Raw genomic sequence first — 26144 nt, forward strand, 5'->3', positions numbered from 1 at the left:
ACAATGGCTCCGACTCACCATCATGGCCTGCTGGACCAGAGTGTTGCTGTGCTCACACATGTTCTTCAGAATCTTGTTGGCTGCGTTGTGCCGGGCTGTCGTGGTAGACTTAGAAGCCACTGTCAGAGGGTAGATGAGGGCCTGGGGGAAAGACAGAAGGAACGTCTGTAAAGGACTGTGTGTTGGGGGCAGCTGGTGTGAATTTGAAGGAGAATGGCAAAACAAGTGGTAAGTGCACCATTAACATTGTAACAGCTGCTTGAGACTACCAGGAAGGGGCTAACTCAGTCTTGGAGGGAACACTTTTTCAGCAAGGCTCCTGGGCTTTCTGGGATGGCTGGCTTGACAGATCCTCCTGGGCCAGGACAGAACACGTGGCTCCCAGTTCCTGTGCTTGCATCTCCAGGGCAGCGTTCGTAAAGGCTGAACACCAACCAGTGGTTAGATGAGAAAATGTCCCAGGCCTTCACATACCTGTGGGTGGTATCGACCAATGTCTGTGAGAAGCTGGTGAATGAGACGTCCCACCAAGGGTCTGGGCGTATCAATTCTTGCAATGAGCTGAGGTATAACCTGGTATTCGAAAAGACACAGTACACAGTATATGAGACGCGAAACAACTAGTTACTCTTGTAGGCAAAGATTAATTTTTGTAACTTGTTTTGGTTGATGCTGTCAGGCTCTGAAATGGTTTACTCCCTTCCCTTTAGTTTCTAAAAGAAACTAAAGAAAATATGGACACTTGACCCTGGGACCCAGCCCTGCTTCCTTAGCACTGTATTAACAGACGCTGCCTCGTGACTCTGAACAGAGAATGCTTCCAAGAGAAGACACACAGGAGAAGCGCAGCTACCCTCACCGGTAACCAAGTGTCCTCACCTGTAGCCAGGTATCAATCTGGATGGCTTTCACCCCCTCCACTAAGGCTTCATTGACATCTGGCCAGTGACCATAATCAAACCATAAGGTGAGAACTCTGAAAAAGAAATGAGAAAGTCACAGAAAATTTAGTTTCCCAGTTTTTGCCTGCCTATTTTTCTTTTTTTCTTTTTTCTTTTTTTTTTTTTTGAGACGGAGTTTCGCTCCTGTTACCCAGGCTGGAGTGCAATGGCACGATCTCGGCTCACCGCAACCTCCGCTCCCTGGGTTCAGGCAATTCTCCTGCCTCAGCCTCCTGAGTAGCTGGGATTACAGGCACGCGCCACCATGCCCAGCTAATTTTTGGTGTTTTTAGTAGAGACGGGGTTTCATCACGTTGACCAGGATGGTCTCTTGACCTCGTGATCCACCCGCCTCGGCCTCCCAAAGTGCTGGAATTACAGGCGTGAGCCACCGTGCCCGGCCCTATTTTTCATCTTTAAGGTTCCTGAGAAGAGAGCAGACAGGGACTCCAACCAGTGATTGTCAAATGTGTTTGGCCTCGCGTGGGAGCAGGTGTCTGTGATGGGTGGCAGTGCTCTTGACTGAACACCACAAGAATCACCCTGAGCAAATGAGCATTTCATCCCAGATCACCGAGGGGTTACCATGGCATGTACACAGACATCAAACAGACGAGCCAGGATAACCTTTAGAGAACCACAAGTCTGCACATGTAGGACAGTGGCAACAGGGACACCTGGCTCTTAGTTGGCTGGAGATCCTCAAACGAAAGAGGACAGGGTGCTTGTCACCTCTAACCTTGGGACTGAATCGGGTCATTTGTTTAGACCTCTCCAAATTGCTGAGGGATTTTAGAAATACTGTGACTTCAACAGGCAACAGGTGGTCAGAAAAAAAAAGAAATATTGTGATTAGCAGATGGGTTAATAATCCCTATATAATAAGCCACACACGGAGAGTTCTCACCCCACTTCTCACTCTCTATAGGTTTCACCCACACAGGTGGGGCCCAGTCAGCTGTTACTCCTCAAACTGCAACACAGAGAAAAGGCACATACACCAATCTTGGGTGTCCTGATCAGGGTCAGGAAGGGAAGGAGGACTTTTACATGTGACTGCTATGTCCTGCCATTAACACGCCCTATCAGAGTTGCATCCTCCCCTACCTGAGTGTATCCTGGAGGTTGTTGCCTCGTGACAAGGAGATGGAACGGAAGAAGCCCTGGACGGCAGGCACTGTGTACATCAGGAGGGTTTTGGACAGATCCTGTTGGAACACACATGTGTTAGTGACACTCTTGCCTCAGCTTTCTCATCTGTAAAATGGGTATAACAGCACACTAATAGTACCTACCTCAAAGGGTAGTTATAACAGTTAAATCTGTTAATGCATAAAAACCTTTAATCAATACCTGGCACATAGCAAAGACTCAATAAATGGCAATTGTATCATAACTATTATTATCTTCAGCTAACTGATGGTGGCTTCCTGAACAGGATGGCGGGAAGAGAGGGGCTGAGGCGCTGAACAATCTGACCTCTGGGCCTGCCAGCTGCCCTGTGCATTCTGAACTGACAGCCCAAAGGGAAGGGGAAGAAGTGGAAGTGGACAGAAAAAGGCAGAGGATGGACCTCCCCAGCCCGAACCTCAGAGTGGACGTGCAGCTGTGCACGGCCGCCCACACACAGGGGCAGCACGTAGAGAATGAGCTCATCCACAGGGAAGCTTGACAAGGAGCTTGCTTTTCAGCGTGGAGGCTGCGTCAGCTCCCCAAACACAAATACCCACACAAAGCCCTGTCTCAGGCAGTGCTGGATGGCAGACAGGCAGCATTTTCCAGCTCCATCTGGCACTTCAGATACAGCCTCAGGTTCCTTTCAAGCTTAACAATGATTCCATTTATCAGAGAGCCTGGCACCTTGGTCAGTTGTTAATAAGGAAGAAGGGAAGGGTACCTCAGTGACCTTCTTCTGCAGCGGCGATGGGGTGGGGCTGTTCTCAGTGCTCTCGGCTTCACTCTCACTGTTGCTGCCCTCGGTGCTGGCAGTGGTGGTGGCAGGGGCAGCCGTGGTGGCGGCAGTGGTGGCATTGGTGATGTTGGCCCCGCTGGCATGACGCAGTTTCTTCTTCTCGTCGCGGGCTTGGTTCTGATGTTTGTAGTGTAGCACGGCTTCGAAGTTCATCACTGCCCACGCATGCCAGGCCTAGGTGGGGAGAAAGCCAAGGACAGACACCAGAGCTGTGACCAACAGCAGGGCTCAGAGGAGCGTAAGGTCAATGCTGAGGAAGAGCTGCTGCTACCTCGTGTCTGTGTTCATAAAGCAAACACTTCAAGGAGACATTCGGGAATGGCTGTTTTACTAAATTCCATGCGATCCACTCACTTGGTGGAGCACTAACTATGTAGTGTTAGGACTGTAGCGGGTGTGCTGGGGGAGGGCACAGCAGGAGAAGCAGGAGAGAGCTCTTGCCTCAAGGGACCCAGGCCTCCTAGAGGAGCTCACCACAAACCTGAAGACCCAGATACTCTGCAAGGCACAATGGGAGTGGCAGGGACAGGAATTTGGAAAGCTTTGTCAAGAAAAGGGATTTGGGGGTAGGTCTGGAAGACAGCTGCAGAAGGGCAAGGAGAGAAACAAGAGGGCAGTGGTGGGGACTTCTTGGCAAGGGGAAGACTAAAGCCAGAGATGCGCAGATTGGCTCACAGGAAACAAGCCCATAGATGTGACTGAGCAGGGGATACACACAGACGAGTGAGAGCGAGGACAGCAAACCACACTTGGAGCAGGCATGCTTGGCCACAGGGCTGGCACTTCACTCTGGGGAAGTAGAGCTGCACTGGGTATAGAGTGTACATTTAGGGGAGAGCAGAAGTAGGGGCAAGCAGCAGTCATCACAATACTTCAGCGGAGCAAAGTCTTGACAGGTCACCAGATAGCGGACAAAGGAAGACAGGAAAAGCACAGGAGCAGCGTAACAGAGAATCTCACCCATCCTCCTGGTCTCAACACCTAGCCCAGCTCCTGACAAAGAACCAGTGCTCACTGCTTGATGGAAGAAACCTGGGTGCTTCTTTGGATAAAGGAAGACTACTCTCTCTCTCTGGGGTTCTGAGAGGCAGTGGCTCTATAGTGTACCACTGCCCGGTTCAGCGAGTGTGAGGCAGGGTTTGCTTCTAGGCATGGTAACTTTGCAGTGATAGAAGGAAACTACATGACCCACTGATAGCTGGACTTTCTGAATAATCAGGAAATCTGTTTGGATGCCTTACCAAAAACCTTAAAAACAGATGTATCTGTTTTCTCATCTAAGCAGCATAGATTGATCACAATTACCTTTACTTGATGAGTAAGAAGTCTATAATGACCCAGGTTGCAGTTTTCTTATACTTTCATTTATTCAACAAATATCTCTTGTATATCTGCTAGTGCCTGGCAATGACCTGGGGTCAAGGTGAACAAGACCAACAGTCCTGGTATGCACACAGGGCCATGATGTTGATGGCAGAAGACATCATAAAGCCAAAGGAACCCACATTAGGAAATGCTTTTAAAAACTAAAACTAAAGTTCCTGAAATCAGCTTTTTTCTTGTTATTTGCTTACTTCCTAAAAGCTAAATGAAGAAAAGTGACTCTGGTTAGAAGACAATTCTGATTAGTAAGCTTTCAGCCAATAAAGTGTTAACTGGATGTATTTTCCAGCTTTGGACATGCAAGCTGTCCTAGAGAGAGTTATTACTCATATCACAAAATAGGCATTTTTCAAACAGAATGAAGCATGCTTTGACAGAGGTAAGTGCTTCTGCAGTCTTCAGATGCAAGTTTAGATTTCAGAGGGATTAATTCAGAAAGTATTAGCAAGCCAAGGAGATACTGGAAAGACATCAGTGACATCTGCCACACCAAGCAGTTACCAGGATGCCTCTCAAAAAGAAATCAGAATGTGTATTCTCACCAAAGACATATACTTCCAAAAATCACCCCTCCATCAATCACATCTTTTACACACACACGCGCGCGCGCACACACACACACACTTTTTTTTTTGAGATGCAGTCTCTGTCACCAGGCTGGAGTGCAGTGGCATGATCTCGGCTCATTGCAACCTCTACCTCCCAGATTCAAGCGATTCTCCTGCCTCAGCCTCCCGAGTAACTGGTACTACAGGCGCCCACCACCACAACCAGCTAATTTTTTGTATTTTAGTAGAGATGAGGTTTCACCATGTTGGCCAGGATGGTCTTGATCTCCTGACCTCGTGATCTGCCCACCTCCGCCTCCCAAAGTACTGGGATTACAAGCGTGAGCCACTGTGCCCAGCCTTTTATATATTTTCTAATTCTGTTTATCTTTTTGAAAAGTTTCCTGTAACATAACAGGATGTTACTTGGATCTTTCCAATAAAAACAAACTTAAGTTCTTAGCTGAGGAGCAGGCAAGGATGGAAATCAGAAAAATGCTGAGCAGGAACAGATGACCCAAGAGATGATGCTCGAGAGATTAACCATGTGTCCAGATGCTCCCAGGAAAATAAGCGGCTCAGAGTCTATTAGACAGCAGCAATCCCCAGCAACACACACACACACACACACACACACACACACACACACACACACAATAATCACGTAACAAGTATTTCTCACAATAATCAGTCTTTCTGTATTAATTAAACTTGTAGGGGGAGACGCGGGTTTCCTGGGCCTTGGACAGACAGGCTCCAGGGACTCAAGAAGCAAATTCATAGCATCAGCCTAGCTCCACAGAAGCTCGGCTGTGACCACAAGCACACAGGAGGACATGGGGAAGCCTGCCAGGGTGCTGGGTCTCACAGGGGGCCCTACTTCTGATCACCTTGTACCAGCTGCGGTCGTGTTCTGTGGCAGCGCTGTAGTACTGCAGCACTTTGGGGATTGTGCTCTCGTTGATGCCCTGTAGATTCAGCTGCCACTCTCCAAGTTTCAGGAAGCATCTGGAAGCAGAGAAACAAGCCCCCATGATGCTCCCTCCTCAAAACAGCCCTCCTAAGAGGACCACAAATTGTTAGGGGGACACTGAAGTCCTTCTGGTATTTACTCTTGTTCTCAGGAGGCAATGTGAAGGAGCTAGCAAAATTTTCAGCCATATGGAAGAAAGGAGAAGAGCTTTTGGAATACATTTTTAAGATATCTTTCTCGGCCGGGCGCGGTGGCTCAAGCCTGTAATCCCAGCACTTTGGGAGGCTGAGGCGGGTGGATCACAAGGTCGAGAGATCGAGACCATCCTGGTCAACATGGTGAAACCCCGTCTCTACTAAAAATACAAAAAATTAGCTGGGCATGGTGGTGCGTGCCTGTAATCCCAGCTACTCAGGAGGCTGAGGCAGGAGAATTGCTTGAACCCAGGAGGCGGAGGTTGCGGTGAGCCGAGATCGCGCCATTGCACTCCAGCCTGGGTAACAAAAGCGAAACTCCGTCTCAAAAAAAAAAAAAGATATCTTTATATTTTGACCTTTGTCTCTCTTTTCTTTTTCTTTCTTTCTCTCTCTCTCTCTTTCTTTCTAAAGAAGACCTTTGTCTCTCAATGACAGCATAACCAAGTACCTGGTACAGGTAGGTCCGTATGGACTTATTTTTTTTCTGCCAGGCTTTACAGCGAATTCCAATTTTGGTGGGTGACAGTTGTTGAGAATTCTCTTATTGATTGCTATATAGCTTCTCCATTACTTTTCCCTTCCCCTCCATTCTTTTTTTTTTTTTTTTTCTGAGACACAGTCTTGCTCTGTTGCCCAGGCTGGAGTACAGTGGTGTGATCTTGGCTCACTGGAACCTCCACCTCCCAGATTCAAGCAATTGTCTGGCCTCAGTGTCCGGAGTAGCTGGGATTCGTGTGCCACCACGCCTGGCTCATTTTTGCATTTTTAGTAGAGACAGAGTTTCGCCATATTGGCCAGGCTGGTCTTGAACTCCTGATCTCATGATCCACCCGCCTCGGCCTCCCAAAGTGCTCAGATTACAGGCGTGAGCCACCATGCCCAGCCTCCCTTCTCCTCCATTCTTTGTAATGAGATTAGCCCACATTTACTGACGGCTACTATATTCCAGGTACTGCTTGAAATGCTTTGCATTAATCCTCACACTACTTTACACCACCCTAGGAGATAGAAACTATCTCTTTCCTATCCCTTTATATTGATAACGGAGGCATAGAGAGGTCAAGTAACTTCTTTGAAGTCAAACATCAAATCTGCAGCATAGGGTGGTGCAGTGGCTGACACCTATGATCCCAGCACTTTGAGAGGCCATGGAGGGAGGCTGGCTGGAGGCCAAGAGTTTGAGACCAGCCTGGGCAACATTAAACTTGTAGCGGGAAATGCAGGCTCCATGCCTGTTTTTTGTAGAGACCTCATTTCTATAAAAAACTAGCCAGTGTGGTGGCATGTGCCTGTAGCTACTTGTGAAACAGGTGGGAGGATTGCTTGAGCCTGGGAGATCAATGCTGTACTCTAGCCTGGGTGACAGAGCAAGACCATCTCAAAGAAAAAAAATAAAATGAGAAAAAAAAAAAAAAAAAAAAAGGGAGGCAGCATATCTGACATTTGAAAACAAGGACTCTAACTCTGTAGCCAGATGCCAGGAGAACAACACACGGGTGCTCTTAGGCCGCTGAACCTAAGAAAGCAAGTGGCAGAGACTTTGGAGCAGCACGATTTGGTGGGTGCCTGGGATCCCTACTGGAAAAGGAATGAGACATGTCAGCAATCAGCCACCCAAGAAACCTTGAACTCCTCCTTGCTGCAGAAGCTGCTAGGATGGTAGGGCTGGAATGTGACTTGCCCCAGGTCATTAGGGACCTCACCGGGCCATGAGCTTGTGCAGTTCCTGCTTATGCTGCTGGTCCTCAGTAGCGATGGCATGCTGGGCCTGTTGCTGCATGGTCTGGACAAAATGCTGCATGTGCTGGAAGGCATCGATCTGTAACAGGACAAAGGCACAGAAGCACTTGGCATGCAGCCCAACTTCAAAGGAAAGGAGCCACCATTCATCTGATCGGCACGAGTCAACCCTTCTCCAAACAGAACACCCTAGAGGACAGGATGACGATCCCATAGACAGAGGACCAGCATGATGCTGGGAGACGGCTGGACTTTTCGAAAAGGTTCATGACTTATTAAACTCAAGTCTTGGCTCTCCCTTGCCAACTATAATTATCAGTTTTATAAGCCCTGGCAAAGTTTCATGCCTGGCTACCCCAAATAACAATTCCTATGAAGTAATCTGAAACAACTGCTTACTTCACTATCAATATGTTACCCTGGGGGATGTTAGGCTTATGGGAATTGTTTCAGGCTAATAAAACTTTGTTATTTGTTTACAACACCAGGGTACCTTGGACACTCCAGCAGAGCAAAAAGTATAGATTTAAAAATCAGATAGCACCCAAGTAAGAACACAGAGCTGGGGTGAAGACCCTCATGCATTCATGTGGAATAGGGAGAAGATACCAGCTCAGCAGACATCTGATTGAATTGGGTGGCTTAGGGGCAAAATCTCCAGAGCATCCTAAAGCAGCTAGATCTATTTACACTGTGAGCTTGTACACAAAGTGAGCAGAGCGCATGTGAGTCAGGAACAGACAGCTGAACTGAAGACAGAATCACAGATCTGGGAGTACTATACAAACATGCAACATCCAGTCCAATCAGCATCTTGATAAATGGGGTCCATACCATTTTTAAACGAAAAAATCTTTTCTGGTTTTTATGGGGGAGGGGGGAAACTCACACATAGAGACAAAAATAATAATAAGGGGCTCCAAGGATGGACATAGACAGAAGGTACAAACATCAAAAGCTCAAATGGAAAAATGGCAAAATTGAAATGTGCTAACACAGGGAACGGAAACATTACATGAGAGAATGTGAAAAAGAGGCAATGTGTTCTGTGCTGCAGAAGAAGGACAAAATCAGGGCTTTAGGTAAACAACAGTTTTCCTTACGGTAAATCATATAAGAGGTATTTTTGTCTGTTTTAACTAGAAACCTGTCAGCAGGGCGTGGTGGCTCACACCTGTAATCCCAGCACCTCGGGAGGCCGAGGCAGGTGGATCACCTGAAGTCAGGAGTCCAAGACCAGCCCAGCCAACATGGCGAAACCTGTCTCTATTAAAAATACAAAAATTAGCTGAGCACTGTGGCAAGCACCTATAATCTCAGCTATTTGGGAGGCTGAGGCAGAATAGCTTGAACCTAGGAGGCAGAAGTTGCAGTGAGCCAAGATCATGCCACTGTACTCCAACCTGGGCAACAGACAGAATGAAACTGTCTCGAAAAAAAAAAATGCCAGGCACTGTAGGTCACTCCTGTAATCCAAGCACTTTGGGAGGCCGAGGTGGGTGGATCACCTGAGGTCAGGGGTTTGAGATCAGCCTGGCCAACACAGTGAAACCCCATCTCTACCAAAAATACAAAAATTGCTGGGCATGGTGGCACCCACCTGTAATCCCAGCTACTCAGGAGGCTGAGGAAGAAGAATCGCTTGAACCTGGGAGGCGGAGGTTGCAGTGAGCCAAGATCGTGCCATTGCACTCCAGCTTGGGTGACAAGAGAGAAACTCTATCTCAAAAAACAAACAAACACCAACCACGTCAGTGATGATGGCCTTGAAGGAAAATACAACTCTCTGGCTTGGGGGCCAGAACCAACCTCAGATGCTTTTCAATATAAGGAATTAATTGGTATGAAGGGATGGGGTTTAACTCAGAGCCAGAATGACATGACGAACAACTGATCAGGCAGCTAATCCATGCATGAGGACAGGGCAGGCACACAGCTGTTCCAACACTTTAGACACCTGTTTCCCTCAGACATCTGCCTTCGCAGAGTTCTATCACTCACTACCAGCTTTGAAAAATGAACCACGTCAGCATCCCACACTTTGGAAGCGATAAATCTTCCTTTAACTTTTATTATTTTTTTTAATTTAAATTTTTATTTCTTTAGAGACAGGGTTTCACTCTGTTACCCAGGCTGGAGTGCAGTGGTGCAATTATAGCTCACTGCAGACTTGAACACTTGTGCTCAAGTGATCCTCCTGCCTCAGCCTCCCAGTAGCTGGAACTACAGGCACATACCACCATGCCGTTAATTTGAATTTTTCGTAGAGATGGGGTCTTGCTATGTTGCCCAGGGTGGTCTCAACTTCCTGGGGTCAAGCAATCCTCCCACCATGGTTTCCCAAAGTGCTGGGATTAGAGGTGTGAACCACCCTTTAGTTTTTCTTCTAGGAGAACTAACTACATTGACCAGTCTTAAATCAGATTTTTTTTTTGAAACTGAGTTTCACTCTCGTCACCCAGGCTGGAGTGCAGTGGCATGATCCTGGCTCACTGCAACCTCCACCTCCCGGGTTCAAGCGATTCTCCTTCCTCAGACTTCCAAGTAGCTGGGATTATACGCAGCTGTCACCACGCCTGGCAATTTTTGTATTTTTGGTAGAGATGGGGTTTTACCATGTTGGCCAGGCTTGTCTCAAACTCCCGACCTCAGGTGATCCACCCATCTTGGCCTTCCAAAGCTCTGGGATTATAGGTGTGAGCCACTGTGCCTGTTTTAAATCTGATTAAAAAAAAAAAAAAATTGGGAGGCAGTAGTAAAAAAACTCAATCACTAAAAAGGTGATTGATAACTCAGTGTGATCACTAAGGACATCATGCAGGTAGGAGCTAAACTAGGAACTCTGATGCTAGGTGGTTTTCAGAGCCCATAAGCTACCTGTCATTGACAATCCAGACACTGGGTTTAAACTCTCTGGTGGACTTAACAAGGAGCTGAACAAAAAATAAACCGCCAAAGCTGGGGAGGCTGGGTATTAAGTTTGGATTTGAAGACCAGTATTTCATTTATCCAGCGTAAGAGAATCCAGCATCTTTCTACTGTATAGTACAAGGCAATTTCTTTTCAAGGAATTGAAAATTTTCCATTTAAAATTTGTTTTCTGCATTCTCAGGAAATGAAAAGGGGGAAAAGTGATTCTTTCCCTCTTACAAGTAAAGGACCTGTCACTTGGAAGACAGGGCTTCTCACAGGCCTGCAGGATTTTAGTTAGGCACAATATTCTGGTTCTAGACTACATGGGTGGTTTGTGGGTGAGAACAATGGCCTTGGCTCAGTGAAATTTTACGGAAGGACCAGCCTGTCTCTGGACTGTGAAGTGTCTTGTCTAGGAAAACATGATACATATACCCATAGCCTGATGCCTTCCAGGGTAACAGGGACTGCTTTTCCCACTAATACTTCCGTTTGCCTCAGGCAAGGCAGAGCCTGATCCCTGTTTACAGTGGAGGAAAGTAAGGCTCAGTCAGTGTCCTGTTCAGCAGCACAATTATTAAGTAGTCAGTTTTCTTTGGGTAGCTCTTTAACCATGAAGATATGACATCTCTAGTTCTGGGCTTGAAGTCCAAGCACTTTACTTTAAATGCTTCCTAATTTTTAATTCCACCAGAATTTGGGTTACTAAGAAAGACCATTCCATGGAGAAGATGGGCTGGGGTCATATCTTGAAAGAAGCCACTCCTTGCTTGAGATATTACCCAAAAGGCTTCTTCGGCCTGCCTTCGGCAAGACATTCAAAGACTTGGAGGCTATACATAGGAAGGAAACCAGACTATATTCACATCCAGCACCTTCTGTTTTTCTCATTTGCCTGGAGGAGGTCAGGCTTTGAATCAGAAATGCTCTGGCCTGGGAGGCTCACAGAGACTGAAAAATAAAACAAAACAACAAAAACAAAATCTCCAAGCTGCACATTTGAAGAAGGAAACTTAGGTCATTAGTAACTCAGGTCATTAGTATTGCAGTAAATCCCAAAGACCAGCTGCCTGGGTACAGGCTGGCTGATGCCACTCTGGGTGGTATTCATAGCCACACTGAATAACTCATCTATAAAATGAGTCAATTTCTAGCCTCAGTCCCCAGATCTCACAAGTATGGCCTCAGCAGAAACACAACTTCTATTTTATGAGATCCTCCCACACCAGAGGCTCCAGTGGCTGGGTTTTATTCCTCTTTCATCTTAGGCACCACATTGTGGGGGTCACAATGGGGAGAGAAGGCCAGTGGGACACCCTCTTCCTTTTGGTAAGAAGGATGAAGGGGAAACCGAAGCAGGTGATGACTTTGCCTCCAGGGCCTGCTGTTTATTAATCCTCACCATCATCCAGGGAGATTGCTTAAAGCAAAAACAACAACAACAACAAAAACAACAACAACAACAACAAAACAACAAAACCCAAACCAGGAGCCACATCTATTTCCCAAGGGCTTGTCTGTAAATAAAGTCTGAGGAATGCTACATTGGCTTCAAGATAATTTTCACTCCTGGTTTCAGTATTATACCCTGCATATTATTCCTTCTGAATCCAAACTGATGACAGGAGAGGAGACCAGAAGTCTGAAAAACCCAAACTGGTCTTGTGAAAGTTCTAGTCTACATATTCACAAATCTGCTCTTTTTTGTACCAAACAGCCCATCTTCTCTTAGGGGTAGAAAGTGTGCCTTTCCTAGGTCCCAGCACTTTGTAGATACAAATACATTTAACTGTGGTCACATTCATTGGTTTGATCTATTGTATACATGAATCTCTTCAACTATGATTCACTTTATGAAATCAGGCCAAATGGCTTCATAACAGGAAGAGACTCCCTGACATTGTGAGTAGGTTGTTTAAACCTGTTTCTTTTCAGGTCTTGAGGAGGCAGAGGGAAGCAGATTAGGTGGGCATTCTGGAGAAGGTGGTCTGTTCTGGAAGCATCCGATACAGACCTTGCGAGCACTCTTCCACATGTTTTTCATGTAGGCATAGGTCACCTGAGGGTGAACTGTCGGCAGAGGATGGTCAAGTTGCCGAGACGGATCAACTCCCAGGAGCAACACTAAGGTTTTATGAGCAAGAGCCTTTAAAAACAAGAGGCAGTGGGTTACAGACAGAACTGTTCAGCCCAGGGGCACAATGGGCCCACTACCTGTCCACGTGGGTGGATGGGGTGTCACTCACCAGCCTGCCACTCTTGCCGCACAGGCTTGCATACTTGAGCCAGGTTCTCATGTCCTCATGAGGGCTGACCACAAGGGACCGCACCATAAGGATTTTCTGCCAGTCCTCTACGATACGCTGGCAGCCCTAGAACATTTGGAAAGGAAGATTAGATATGTCTTCTGATACATTTTTTGTTTCTGAGGCAGAGTCTTGCTCTATTGCCCAGGCTGGAGCGCAATGGCACGATCTCTGCTCACTGCAACTTCCGCCCCCTGGGTTCGAGTGGTTCTCCTGCCTTACCCTCCCCAGTAGCTGGGATTACAGGTACCCACCATCACACCCAGCTAATTTTTTTGAGTTGGAGTCTCACTCTGTCACCCAGGCTGGAGTGCAGTGGTGCAATCTTGGCTCACTGCAACCTCCGTCTCCCAGGTTTAAGCAATTCTCTACCTCAGCCTCCTGAGTAGCTGGGATTACAGGTGCCTGCCACTACACCTGGCTAATTTTAAAAATATTTTTAGTAGAGACGGGGGTTTCACCATCTTGGCCAGACTGGTCTTGAACTCCTGACCTCGTATTCTACCTGCCTCGGCCTCCCAAAGTGCTGGGATTACAGGCGTGAGCCACTATGCCTGGCGGCTAAATTTTTTTTTTTTTTTTTTTTTTTTGAGACAGAGTTTTGGTATTGTTGCCTAGGATAGAGTGCAATAGTACAAGCTCAACTCACTGCAACTTCCGCCTCCTGGGTTCAAGTGGTTCGGCCTCAGCCTCCTGAGTAGCTGGGATTACAGGCATGCGCCATCACACCCAGCTAATTTTTGTATTTTTAGTAGAGATGGGGTTTCACCATGTTAGCCAGGATGGTCTTGATCTCTTGACCTTGTGATCTGCCTGCCCTGGGATCCCAAAGTGCTGGGATTACAAGCATGAGCCACTATGCCCAGCCCACACCCAGCTAATTTTTGTATTTTTAGTAGAGTTGGAGTTTCAACATCTTGGCCAGGCTGGTCTTGAACTCCTAACCTTGTCATCCCGTCTCAGCCTTGCAGAGCGCTGGGATTATACGCATGAGCCACCATGCCTGGACTTTTTTTGTATTTTTTTTTTGAGACGGAGTTTCGCTCTTGTTACCCAGGCTGGAGTGCAATGGTGCGATCTCGGCTCACCGCAACCTCCGCCTCCTGGGTTCAAACAATTCTCCTGCCTCAGCCTCCCGAGTAGCTGGAATTACAGGCACGCGTCTCCATGCCCAGCTAATTTTTTTATTTTTAGTAGAGATGGGGTTTCACCTTGTTGACCAGGATGGTCTCAATCTCTTGACCTCGTGATCCACCCGCCTCGGTCTCCCAAAGTGCTGGGATTACAGGCGTGAGCCACCGCGCCCGGCCTTTTTTTTGTATTTTTAATAGAGATGATGTTTCACCATGTTGGCAAGGCTGGTCTCCAACTCCTGACCTTAAGTGATCCACCCACCTGGACTCCCAAAGTTCTGTGATTACAGGCATGAGTCACGGTGCTTGGCCTTCTGACACATTTTAAGTTCCCTGCAAGCCACAGCCAAATTCACTGTGAAACACAAAGATTTGCTGATAGAATCTTAACTTTCTCAGGTTAAGGGCACTGTGAGTGAAATATCCTTAGGCAGTGGTCTCCAACCTTTGTGGCACCAGGAACTAGTTTTGTGGAAGACAATTATTCCCTCACTTGGGTGGGGGGGGATGGTTGTTGGATGAAATTGTTCTGCCTCAGATCATCAGGCATTAGATTCTCACAAGGAGCATGCAACCTAGATCCCTTGTATGTGCAGTTCATAATAGGGTTCATGCTCCTATGAGAATCTAACGTGGCTGCTGATCTGACAGGAGGTGGAGCTTGCCCATCCCTCACCTCCTGCTGTGCTTCATGGGTATGGGGACCTTTGCCCTTAGAGACTTCTCAGTAGTTTGAGAGACTCAGTAGTTTGAAATGTAAAAATTAGCCAGGCGTGGGCTGGGTATATCATGGGGTTTGGAGCTTGAATCCTGACTCTGTCACTTGCTATCTATGTGACTTTGGGCAAATCACTTAACCTCTGACAGATCTGTAGAGTGAAAAAAAACAGTACCAACTGCAGAGGGATACAGTGAGGATCAAATAAATTAAATTATTGATTTCTATTTCTTTTGTGAATGATGAATAACACATAATGCATCTTTAACATTAAAATTTTGCTTCAGTCTTTCTGGTTGATGATGACTATCACTGACAAAGAAATTAAATTTAAAATATATCATTCAAAGTTCAAAACTGAATTAAACCTAAAGAAGTTTAAATAATTTTCAGCCAGGTATGGTGGCTCACGCCTGTAATCCCAGCACTTTGGGAAGCTGAGGCGGGTGGATCACAAGGTCAGGAGTTCAAGACCAGCCTGGCCAACATGGTGAAACCCCGTCTCTACTAAAAGTACAAAAAATAGCCAGGTGTGGTGGCAGGCACCTGCAATCCCAGCAACAGGGAGGCTGAGGCAGGAGCACTGCTTGAAGCCAGGAGGCAGAGGTGCAGGGAGCCGAGATCGTGTCACTACACTCCAGTATGGGCTGGGTGGTGGGGGAGAATTTCAAGTGACATTGTTTTTAAGTTAGTAGCATTTCTATTTCTGAAGTTATTAAAGCCTAAACCTGCATTAAGACTTCTGAGAAAAAAAAAACAAAAACAAAAGGACCGTCGAGATACCCTGTATGTTGGCCTCTTAGATTCTTTCTTCTTCATTTCTACTTGTCTCAGATCAAAAAGTAACACAGAAGAGGAAGTGCCTCATTCAGTTACACTTAGAAATTCTTTTTTTTTTTTTTTTTGACAGGGTCTCACTCTGTTGCCTCAGCTGGAGTATAGTGGCACAATCATGGCTCATGGCAGCCTCAGCCTCCCAGTTCAAGTGATCCTACTGCCTCAACCTCCTGAGTAGCTGGGACTACAGGTGCGTATCATCATCCCTGGCTAATTTATGTATTTTTTTTTTGTAGAGACAGGATTTCACCAGGTTGCCAAGGCTGGTCTTAAACTCCTGGGCTTAAGCTATCTGCCTGCCTCAGTCTCCCAATGTGTTGGGATTATAGATGAAACTGCTCTTGTCATTCAGGCTGGAGGGCAGTGGTGCAATCTTGGCTCACTGCAACCCCTGACTCCCAGGTTCAAAGAATTCTCCTGCCTCAGCCTCCTGAGTAGCTGGGACTACAGGTGTGTGCCATGACGCCTGGCTAATTTTTCTATTTTTAGTAGAGATGGAGTTTTGCCATGTTGGCCAGCCTGGTCCTGAATTCCTGACCTCAAGCGATCCACCCGCCTCGGCCTCACAAAGTCCTGGGATTACAGGCATGAGCCACTGTGCCTGGTCACAAATTATTTATAATTTAAAAAAAGGCAAATTAATTATCAAAGGGGCTTAAGCTAATTTTATATCTAACAACTGCAGAGAGTCAAGTGAACTTTTTTTTTTTTCTGAGATGGAGTCTCACTCTGTTGCCCAGACTGGAGTACAGAGGTGCAATCTTGGCTCACTGCAACCTCTGCCTCCCAGGTTCAAGTGATTCTCCTGCCTCAGCCTCTCAAGTAGCTGGGATTGCAGGTGTGCACCACCACACCTGGCTACTTTTTGTACTTTTTTTTTTTTTTTTTTAAGCAGAGATGGGGTTTCTCTATGTTGGCCAGGCTAGTCTTGAACTCCCGACCTCAAGTGATCCACCTGCCTCAGCCTCCCAAAGTGCTGGGATAACAGGCGTGAGCCACTGTGCTCAGCCAAGTGAACTCCTTTTTCATGCTTGTTGATAAGAAGTCAGACTTAGAGACGAGTTCCTGAGATGTACTGCTTCATGGTAAATTCCATGAACCCATAGGGCTGCCCTCCATGGAGATAAAAGTCTAGCAACAATGATCTCAGGCTTTTAGCTACAGTAAGATGCAGCCTGAGCCTGAGTGGAGAACTCAAGGCAAGAAGAGACCCAGTGCCAACAAGGCTGACTTCTCTAACTGCCCTGTGGGAGATACTGGTTAAGGATTTTAATTTAAATGATTTCACTACAAAATGGCAGTTTTCTAGCCCCAGCAGTTCATTTGACAGCCAGCCACCTACGAGAGCCAAATTTCCACTATAAATGTAATGCTTTATTTTCAGGTCTTGGACCATATTTTTCCATCCCATGAAGTGTGACAACAATGATTTGGAAAGTTGAAATAATAGAAAAAAAGTACACTCAGTGATTGTTTTTTGTTACTTCTCACCAAAAGTGAGGTTCTCCCAGATGCTGAAATAATTTGGCCTCCTGTAAGCCAAAATGCATCTTTCTGCCTCAAGACAGGAAAGTCACGAAGGCTTAAGGTGATGACAGTGTCCTGGACCCAGGCAAGTCAGACAGGCATCTCTCCTCCCAGGACTCATTCCATGCATCCCCTCCCCTCCAAGTCTACATTTGGATCAAGTCCTGCTTGTCAGACTGTCAGAAGATTCATCAGATCTCCGATGTAGAAACTCTTTATTACAGGCATTTCAAAAAACTGGGGTGTATACAACAAACCAACTGGGAAATGCCTGATTTGTGGAATTCTTTCTGGTGCCCAGGAGACAATTTTCCATCAAAACACTCACTGGGCATTTCATAATTACTAATAAAACATGTAAAAGAACTGTATGTGCTCATTTCAGAGCCATAAATGACTGTATTCATGGACGTTTCTTTGCCCATTGCTCTTTCCTGTCCAGGGGAATGTGCCCTGAGCTTCCTAGGCAGGAATGTAGCTTGGAGTCAAAAGGTTTTGTCACAGCCTACTGAGAAGCCTGGAAGCACAAACTTTGATTAGCCTGAAGTGGGAATTTGGAATCAGGTGGGGATCTAGTTGAGAGGAAATGACTTATAATTAGGGGGATGGATTATGATAGGTAGGGAGACAAATGGTTTCTGGAGTGGTAAAGGCTTTCTCTTTTTTATTTTGCTGATGAACTTCCTATCCTACCCACTAAAGGAATGGGAGAACTGGTCATCTTTTCCGGAATATTTAGGACTGCTGACTCCCAGACCTGGAGTGACAGTTCCTCAGGCAAAAGTGATCAGAATGTGACAATGAAAAAACTGATGGAAGACTTGGGAAAGCTTCTCTACAAGGGGAAACTACAGTGGAAAAAAAGTCTCAATAGAGGCAATATGATGACTCTGACCTAAGGAACTATAAACAGCAAGAGTTGGCCAACGAGAACCGAAGGCAACTCCATTTAAACAGCTGGATGCAGGTGGCCGGCAAGTGCGGTCAGAGCACTGACTCTTAGCTTTGGCTTGTGGAATCACCTGGGGGAAGCTGCAGGGTACTGATCCTGGGTATCTCCACAGAAATTACACTGGCCTAGGGAATGGCTGGGGCATCAGGATTTTAAAAGCTTTCCAGGTGATTCTACTGTGCCACTAAGGTTGAGAACCTCTGATTTTGAGGTTGATTCCAAACTGGTCACAGGTGACACTTACTAAAAAATTTTTTTTTTTTTTTTTAATTCCTAGAGAAGAGAGTAAGAAGAGACTGGAAAATCGGTCATTCTCTCACAGTTTAAGCTTAGGTGAGGAGCCTTTGAGTATTCTGTTTTGTATGCAAGCCAAGCATCACACTGGTGGAGGAGGAAGGAAAAGCAAGTTGAGTAAGAGCTGGGGTTGAGGGGGCACTCGACCAGGTCCTGGTAGGGGCAGGGGTAGGCGGGTGAACTGGGGCTTTCTACCAAGCTCACCTGCAGTCTCTCCCACCAGATCTGGCGGATGATCTCTCGTCGCTCGGGGACAAGTTTGTACTGGATAACCTCCTCCAGCTCGGACAGCATGTGGCAAGAAACCATGGCCTGATGGAAGCAAATCAAATTCCAAGCTAATTACTGCATGAACAATCCAAAAGACAGGATTAATTTAAATCATTCCTTCTGGTGTCAGGGTATCTGCCGATCAGAGAAAACAGGCATGTTTCCAGCAGCCTGTGAGTTCTCAATAGCCCGTTCTGAAAAAAGCATGGAAATAAGCCTCAAAAATGACAATGTGCAGAATAGTTGACACTTACCCCATATGCCCGACTGTAACTCTCTCCTGCCATCGCAGTTAATTCAGCATCCAGCAGGTCCCTGGCCTTGTCAATGCACTAGAAGAGAAACCAAGAACCCTTGGGGCTGAACTCTGGACTTGGGAGTTTAGGGTTATTTCAGGGCATCCCAACTAGCTGCAGAAGTTATCCGTCTCACTTAAATTCCAGGGATGAAGAGAGAAATTCACTGAAAAAGGCCATTTTCCCAGAACTGAATGGCTTGAGAAGAGTAATTATTCAATTTCTCATCAAAGACAGAAATGTATGGCATCCAAAACTTTAACATCTAAGGCAACACACACAATCTTAGGTGGCAAGGGTGTGGGAATGTGGGCTGTAAAACTGAATCATGGGTTCTTGTATCTCAAGAGGACATAACTGGGAATCTACCTTTTTTTTTTTTTTTTTTTTTTTTTTAGGAGACACGGTCTCACTCTGTCATCCAGGCTGGAGTGCAGTGGCATGATCTTGGCTCACTGCAGTCTCCACCACCCCAGTTTAAGCGATTCTCCTGCCTCAGCCTCCCGAGGAGCTGGGATGCTGGGATTACAGGTGCCCACCACGATGCCTGGCTAATTTTGTATTTTTAGTAGACAGGGTTTCACCATGTTGGCCAGACTGGTCTTAAACTACTGGCCTCAAGTGATCCAGCCACCTTGGCCTCCCAACATGCTGAGATTACAGGCATGAGCCACTATATCCGGCCTGGGGATCTATCTTTCTTTAACTGTTCCTTGCTGGGCACGTTTGTAGAAATAGATTCTGCACACACTTCAATGGCTCCAGGTGGTAGCTCTGGCTTCTAGGCACCCTCTGTCCCTATGAGGGAATGCCTCTGAAATTGGCAGAGATGCCCAATCCTGTCCATGTGAAGGGGAGCTCTTGTGTCTCTGACAGAGACAACCAGGATCTTGGTTTTCATCACATAATCAGAGCCCAGGGGATGCCACAGGACTGCAGTTTGAGTTTTCTCTGTGCCATGAATTAAAAACCCCTCATGCAGAGCTTTTCGCTTTTTTGAATGTTTAAGGTTAATTATAGTGTCCCAATGCCTCAGATCATTTACCCAGGCACCTCATCTAAGTCTGTGTCTAACAGGGTGGATGGGATTACTTCATTATCTCATTCTGCAAGTCAGCACACTATTTGCAAATAAGTACTAGCTTCCTCAGAAGGTAATCAATGTGTGATATGCCTGCATGGCCAGAGGACCCTTGTGACTGATTTCTGCTGCACAGTGAGACTGCTGGCTCTCTGAATCCTATCTTTTGGTGAAATACAGCTTCTCTCTACAACAAGGGATGCAACAAGCTAATTCCAAAAGCAATTGAAATGGTAGCTTCCAGAACACATTTGTCCCCCTCAGAACAAAAAGTAGCCCCAGCTGATCTGCTGGCAGTCTCCTTAATGAATGCAATGCATCAAAACCATTCAAATGCACTCACAGAGCCAAGTAAACACTAGACCTGAAGTACAATAGCCTACATACTGAAGCACTGTGTGCTTACAAGCACTACAATCTTTTCCTTGCTGGGAGATCTGGGTACATGTAGGTTTTTACCTGTTGTGCCAAGGAGAAGAGGTCTTGATGCAGTGCCAGCACAGCTCTATAGAATGCCCCATCATGAGTGTCACGAGGGATCATACAGGTGTATTCTTCCATGCTGTCCCACTGACCTATTACACACAGACAGGCAGAAAGCATCAAGAGGGTCGGCTAGCTGGGCTAAAGGCAGCAACTCAAATAGGTCTTTGCCATTGTTATTTTCCTTTAGCTTGGGATATAAACAAGACAAATGAACTTAAGCCTCATGTACCAAAATCTTGCAGAGCCCCTACGTACACTATGAGGGTTGACTTAACAAAAAAAGCCACATGTGTCTTCCAAACACAGGCCTCCACGTCTGCCCAGGGAGCATCTTGACAGATGAGGGAAAGCGAATGAGTGTGAAGTCTGCACATCAAGTGAGCTGAATGCAGCACCTCAATATCCTAGAGAACTTCTCCAGGTGAGACAAAATTGCTTTCTCCACTACTAGTGAGGCAACTCACAGTTCAACGGTATGTTGGGAAATTACATTTTCCTCTAAACAATTGAAAACAGCCATTGCACAGATGATAGGGGACAGGATTAGACAAATAGCTTGCCCATTTCATTCTGGCAATATCTTTGCCTCAGGAGGGAGGAGATAAATATTTTAAGAGACTCCACTATAACAAAAAGATGGGCTAGGTCACAGCACAGTGCTCTCTGTGTCATGTTAGAGTGGGGAAACGGCTGCATCCGGGAAGTAGTATTCACTTCTCCTGGTGGGGTGAGCATGCATCAAATGCCAGGATTTCCAAGACCATCTGCAGAAAAGATATCAGCTTCATTAGCTGCAAGCTGCAGGGCTGCCAATTTTACAAGGCATTTTCCTGCCTCTCACTCCAGACCATCGGCTCATCCATTCTCTGTGCCTCTGGGCACAAGCAAATAGCTAACGATGACTCCTCAGGAAGCAATTTGTTTTTGAAAAGTGTTCCGGATCTAACCCAGAGCTCATGAAAGGAAAGGATATAAGCTCTGTGACTCAAGAGGGACAGAGGAAGAGAATGGAGGTGGAGGTAGAAGGTTATGTAACTTTCCTCCAGGCTCCACAGGTGAGGCTTTTCACCAGGGACACTCTACACATCCTTTCCCTTCTTATCCAGACCATCTCTGGAACAGATATTGATAAGCCTCTTAGCTGGAGCCCAGTGTCAGAAACTGACATGTATGCAAGGATTGAAAGGAAATCTCTGCTTTAAAATACTTGGGGAGTAGGAGTGAGGTGGGCAAGAATCGGACAGCAAAGAGGAGAATAGAGAAAATAAAATGGTGAAAATGTTTACAATTGCTGGAGAAGGTGAAGGGCAGATGGGGGTTTATTATACTATTATCTTCACTGTTTATATATTGGGAAAGTTCTAAAATATAAGAAATATTCATGAAAGGAGATAGACAACTATCTTCTCCCTTTACTCCTGCTTGGAACAAAAATATGATGTGAGGAGCTCCAGCAACCATGCTGGATCATGAGGTGAACTTTAAAATGGAGGCACGGGCTGAGCATGCAAAGCAGAAATCTGGAAAAAGGCTAATGACAATAAAGCCAAAATACCAGTCTGGAAATGCCTACCTCTAGCTTTCAATTTATAGGAGAGGAAAACAAATCAGTAACTTGCTTAAGGCAACCAAAGCCAAATCCTACTGTGGTATGAGAAGAAATATATTTGGTCTTTGTCCCTAGTGTCTGGCACAGAGCTGTCGAAAATGCTTTGAACTTCCTGAGTGATAGGACTGTTCTTTGTTATTCATAATGAACTCCTACTAATTATGCTGATAAGGTAGAATAGTTTAAGAAAAAATTTATTTATTGAGGCCAATTATAGAGATTATTTCAAGCATAGTTGGATGCAGGAACCTAAAGAGAGCTCTTCTCATCTCTCTTTAAAAAAGAAAATTATATATATATATATATATATATATATATATATATATGTATACATAAAATTGGTAGTGATGGAGTGTCACTATATTGCCCAGGCTGATCTTAGACTCCTGGGCTCAAGTGATCCTCCTGCCCAAGCCTCACAAAGTGCTGGGATTATAGGTGTGAGTCACCACACCCAGCCTCCTCGTCTCTTGTTTCTGCTTTCAACTAAAAGTATAAATGGAGACAGATAGATGCATACCCTAGTACCCTGCTGAATGGGTGGACATAATGACCCCATTAACCTTGCAGAATATCCATGCTTATTGGCAAAGAGATTGGTTCTTTGAGTTGCATATGACTTAAACTTTGCCTAGCGTTGTCTCTCCCTCCTTCTCCCCTTCCAGGATAGGGCTGGTTACCAGAAAGACCAAGTAATTACCGCGTTTGAACTTTCAGCCCCATCCACTGACATCCAGGAAAGGTGAAAAGGTTGAACATTAAAGGCTATAAAAACTCTTGAACAATGAGCTTCCAGGTTGATGAAGGTGCTGGGAGGGTGATGGTAAACCCCAGGACCACAGCACAGATGCTCCTTCATTCCAGACCCTTCTAGACCTTCCCTCATTGTACCTATTCATCTGTATCTTTTATAACACCCTTTAAAAAATCCAGTGAATTTAAGTAAAGTGTTTCCTTTTGTTCTGTGAGCTGTCCTAGCAAATTATCAAACTTGAGGAGGAGGGTTACGGGAACCCTGATTTACATCTGGTCAGTGAGAAGCACAAGTCACAACCTGGGACTAGTGACTGGCATCTGAAGTAGGGCGGTATTTTGGGATGAACCCTTAACTGTGGGATCTGATGCTATTTCCAAGTAGATAGTGTCAGAAATGGACTACTTGATTGGTGTCTGCTTAGAATGGCTTGGTGTATGGGGAAAGGCATCTGGCATCAGTGTTCCATGTGAGTGTGCTAAGTGTGTATTTCTCACCCACTAAATCTCAATTTTGATTTTGTGTACTGTTTTCCTTGGCCTCCCCATGAAGATCCAATTTTCCCCATGTCTAACAAGTTAATAAAAATCATCAAGTAGAAAGGACAGAGGGAAGGTGCAGAAGTAGGTAGACACAGACCATTTTTATACTTCCATAGATCTGGCATCTCCACCTAGAGCCAGCACCTTACTCTTCTGATGTGAGCCCCTAGCCTCACTCACCCCATCCTTGACAGGGGTGCCTGTGAGGGAAGCTTTACCTAAACCCCACGCAGCTGCAGCAGCCATCCGGGCCATCTTGGCTTGGGTCTCATCATTAACCAGGGTCCACTTTTCACAGCACTGCTGGTGGAGTTGACCCCTGAAGGAAATGAATTCTACAGTCAGATTAATCCAAATCTCCTTAAACTACCAATCTTCCTCTCCTGCCCCTTGGGTTAGCTGAGGACTACAGAGGAACTGGACACCTTTAATAAAAAAGCACATTCTACCAGGTCACATAATAGAGAATGAGTGGGCTATCTGCTATTTGTATGACCTGATGCTCATAATTTGTCTGAGTGAGTTTATCAAGGATAGGAACTATGTCTAACTCTGTGTGATATGAAATGTTCTGAACATCTGGCTCCCTTCATAAATATTAAATAACTTCTCTCCTATGTCAAAGAATTCTGGGCTCTTTCCCTTTGGCAGGCCTACAGAGAAAGCAATCTGAAGAGACGCATCTGGACATTCATTTTGGGCTCAAAGCTATAGGGAGAACTGGCTCATAAAAGTATTATACAATTGGTTTTAGTCTGAAATGAAACCCAAATGAAATCAATCTGTACAGAAGAAAGGTTCTACAATGGTCACATCTACCAGAAAGCTAGATGCTGCCTATTCTCAGAATTTTACACAATTACTGAGTGTGAAGGAGGACTATGAGGTATTGAGATATAAATGGTGGTTAAGAGACCCCAATAAACAAAGAGAGTGCTGAAGCCCTAGAACAGGGTCTTACTACTGACTGCTGAAACTCCCTCTCATGTTTCACTTTTGAATGAAAAGAAATAAACTCTGCTATTAGGCACATATGGGTCCCTGATTTCACGTGAGCTTCAAGATGCAGCTAGGAGACTCCTTAATTTTTCCTGCTTTCTGAAAGACATGCTGCAGGATGATTTAATTTGGCACTGGAGGTGGAGTCACGAGGAAGGGCCGAAGTTCTAAGTAGCCCAGGTCAGAAACCTCACGGAGCATGAGCTGCTCTGCACTCTTTGGTGGTGTAGGAGGGTGGGGATAAAGGTGCTGAAGTCAGTCCCTGTAGAAGGAATCTAGGCTGAGCTCACCAAGAAGCTGACTGCGGATCATGACTAGGAGTATTCAGGGCAATTATCCAGCATCACAGTATGGCAGATACTAACTTTGTCATCTCTCTGGCACATGATCAAGAGAACCAGGGACACAGGCACTCTGGCTCAATACAGAGCTGATACCAAGAAGAGGAACTGGTAGCCATGACGCCCTATGCATTTACTGAAGCTCCATTACTGGAATAGGATAAATCTCTGTGTCAATTTCCTGCCACCCCTTAGAAACCTTCACTCCTGGGCCCTGCTAGGGGTTCCCTTAGAGCAGCAGTTCTCAAACCACTGAGTGCATCAAAATCCCCTGGAAGGCTTCTTCAGATGGCTGGGCTCCACCCTCTGAGTTTCAGATTTAGTAGTGCTGGGGTAGGGGCTGAGAATGTGCATTTCTAACAAGTTTCTACATGATGCCAAAGTTGCTGGACCAGGGGCCACAATTTGAGAACCACTGGCCCAGAGCAGAGGCACAGCTCAGCTGCACGGCATATTTTTGTAGGGATCCTGGCCTAGAGGTAGGAGAGAAAGCTGCATGATCTCCAAATGCTCCTTTCAATCCTATAATTCAAAATTTACATCTGGTGAACACGGGCAATTTGGGTGAATGCATCCTCCATGCAAGCTGTTCCTTCTAACTCAGCCTCCCTCTATTATTTTGTCGGGATCACCTGATTCTGTGCCACAGGCCCAAGGATTTAGTTTTTCATTTCAACTAGAGAAGGAAGCAAGTTCAATGCTTAAATCCCACAAACTGTTACCCCAAGAGACAAAGCAGGGAGCAGTGTAGGAACAGCATCCCAGAAGAGCAAGCTCTAGCAGTGAGCCCGCACTGCCTTCACCAAGCGGCTGTGTGGGAACAGCTGTCAGAGCCTGGTCAGTACACAGACAAGAGTTCTTCTCTTCCACAAACTTTTGTTAGAAAAAATAATGCAGAATATACTGGGTTGTGCCTCTCAAGGGTTGTTGGGTGGGGGGCAAACCAAATAAATAAAAAACATGAGACTGTTTGTGGGGCAACAGCTAGTATAGGGTTTTCTGATGCTTTTCACTGTACACAGGGAGGCCTGGGTAAAAGGTCCACCCTCCAGGACTTTGATTTTCCCACCTAGTGTTATGGCAAAAAACACAGAAAGTGCTTGCTTCAGCAGCACATATACTAAAATTGGAACGATGCAGAGAAGATTAGCATGGTCCCTGAAGATTTAAAACAAACAAAAGGCTTAGGAAGTATTCCTTCTTTTGGAATCGCTCCCTGGATTGAACGCCTATGATCTCACTCCCGAGGAATCTTTTCTCAATGATCTAGAGCAGGCGTCCCCAAACTGCGGCCCCCTGAGGCCATTTATCTGGCCCCCCTCTGCACTTCAG

At 45.9% G+C, this 26144-nt stretch overlaps 1 protein-coding gene and 1 pseudogene across 2 annotated transcripts in view; one reads left to right on the top strand and one right to left on the bottom strand.

Annotated features, from left to right (window-relative positions):
* The window catches only part of MTOR (mechanistic target of rapamycin kinase), a 155978-nt gene that overhangs the window by 21548 nt on the left and 108286 nt on the right, over positions 1-26144 (bottom strand). For both annotated transcript variants that reach the window (XM_074380054.1, XM_010346531.3), the window contains exons 31-43: positions 23691-23791; positions 20541-20656; positions 18959-19036; positions 18639-18746; positions 12914-13039; positions 12682-12813; positions 7718-7833; positions 5735-5852; positions 2839-3087; positions 2049-2149; positions 880-976; positions 475-573; positions 19-141 (exon numbers count right to left, since the gene is read on the bottom strand). In XM_074380054.1, coding sequence (XP_074236155.1) covers positions 19-141; positions 475-573; positions 880-976; positions 2049-2149; positions 2839-3087; positions 5735-5852; positions 7718-7833; positions 12682-12813; positions 12914-13039; positions 18639-18746; positions 18959-19036; positions 20541-20656; positions 23691-23791 — 1564 coding nt within the window. The remainder of the gene's footprint in view (positions 1-18; positions 142-474; positions 574-879; positions 977-2048; positions 2150-2838; positions 3088-5734; positions 5853-7717; positions 7834-12681; positions 12814-12913; positions 13040-18638; positions 18747-18958; positions 19037-20540; positions 20657-23690; positions 23792-26144) is intronic.
* LOC120366176 (U6 spliceosomal RNA) lies at positions 25909-26009 on the top strand (annotated as a pseudogene).

Source organism: Saimiri boliviensis, chromosome 11 (genome assembly GCF_048565385.1).
Source record: "Saimiri boliviensis isolate mSaiBol1 chromosome 11, mSaiBol1.pri, whole genome shotgun sequence".
NCBI classification, from domain to species: domain Eukaryota; kingdom Metazoa; phylum Chordata; class Mammalia; order Primates; family Cebidae; genus Saimiri; species Saimiri boliviensis.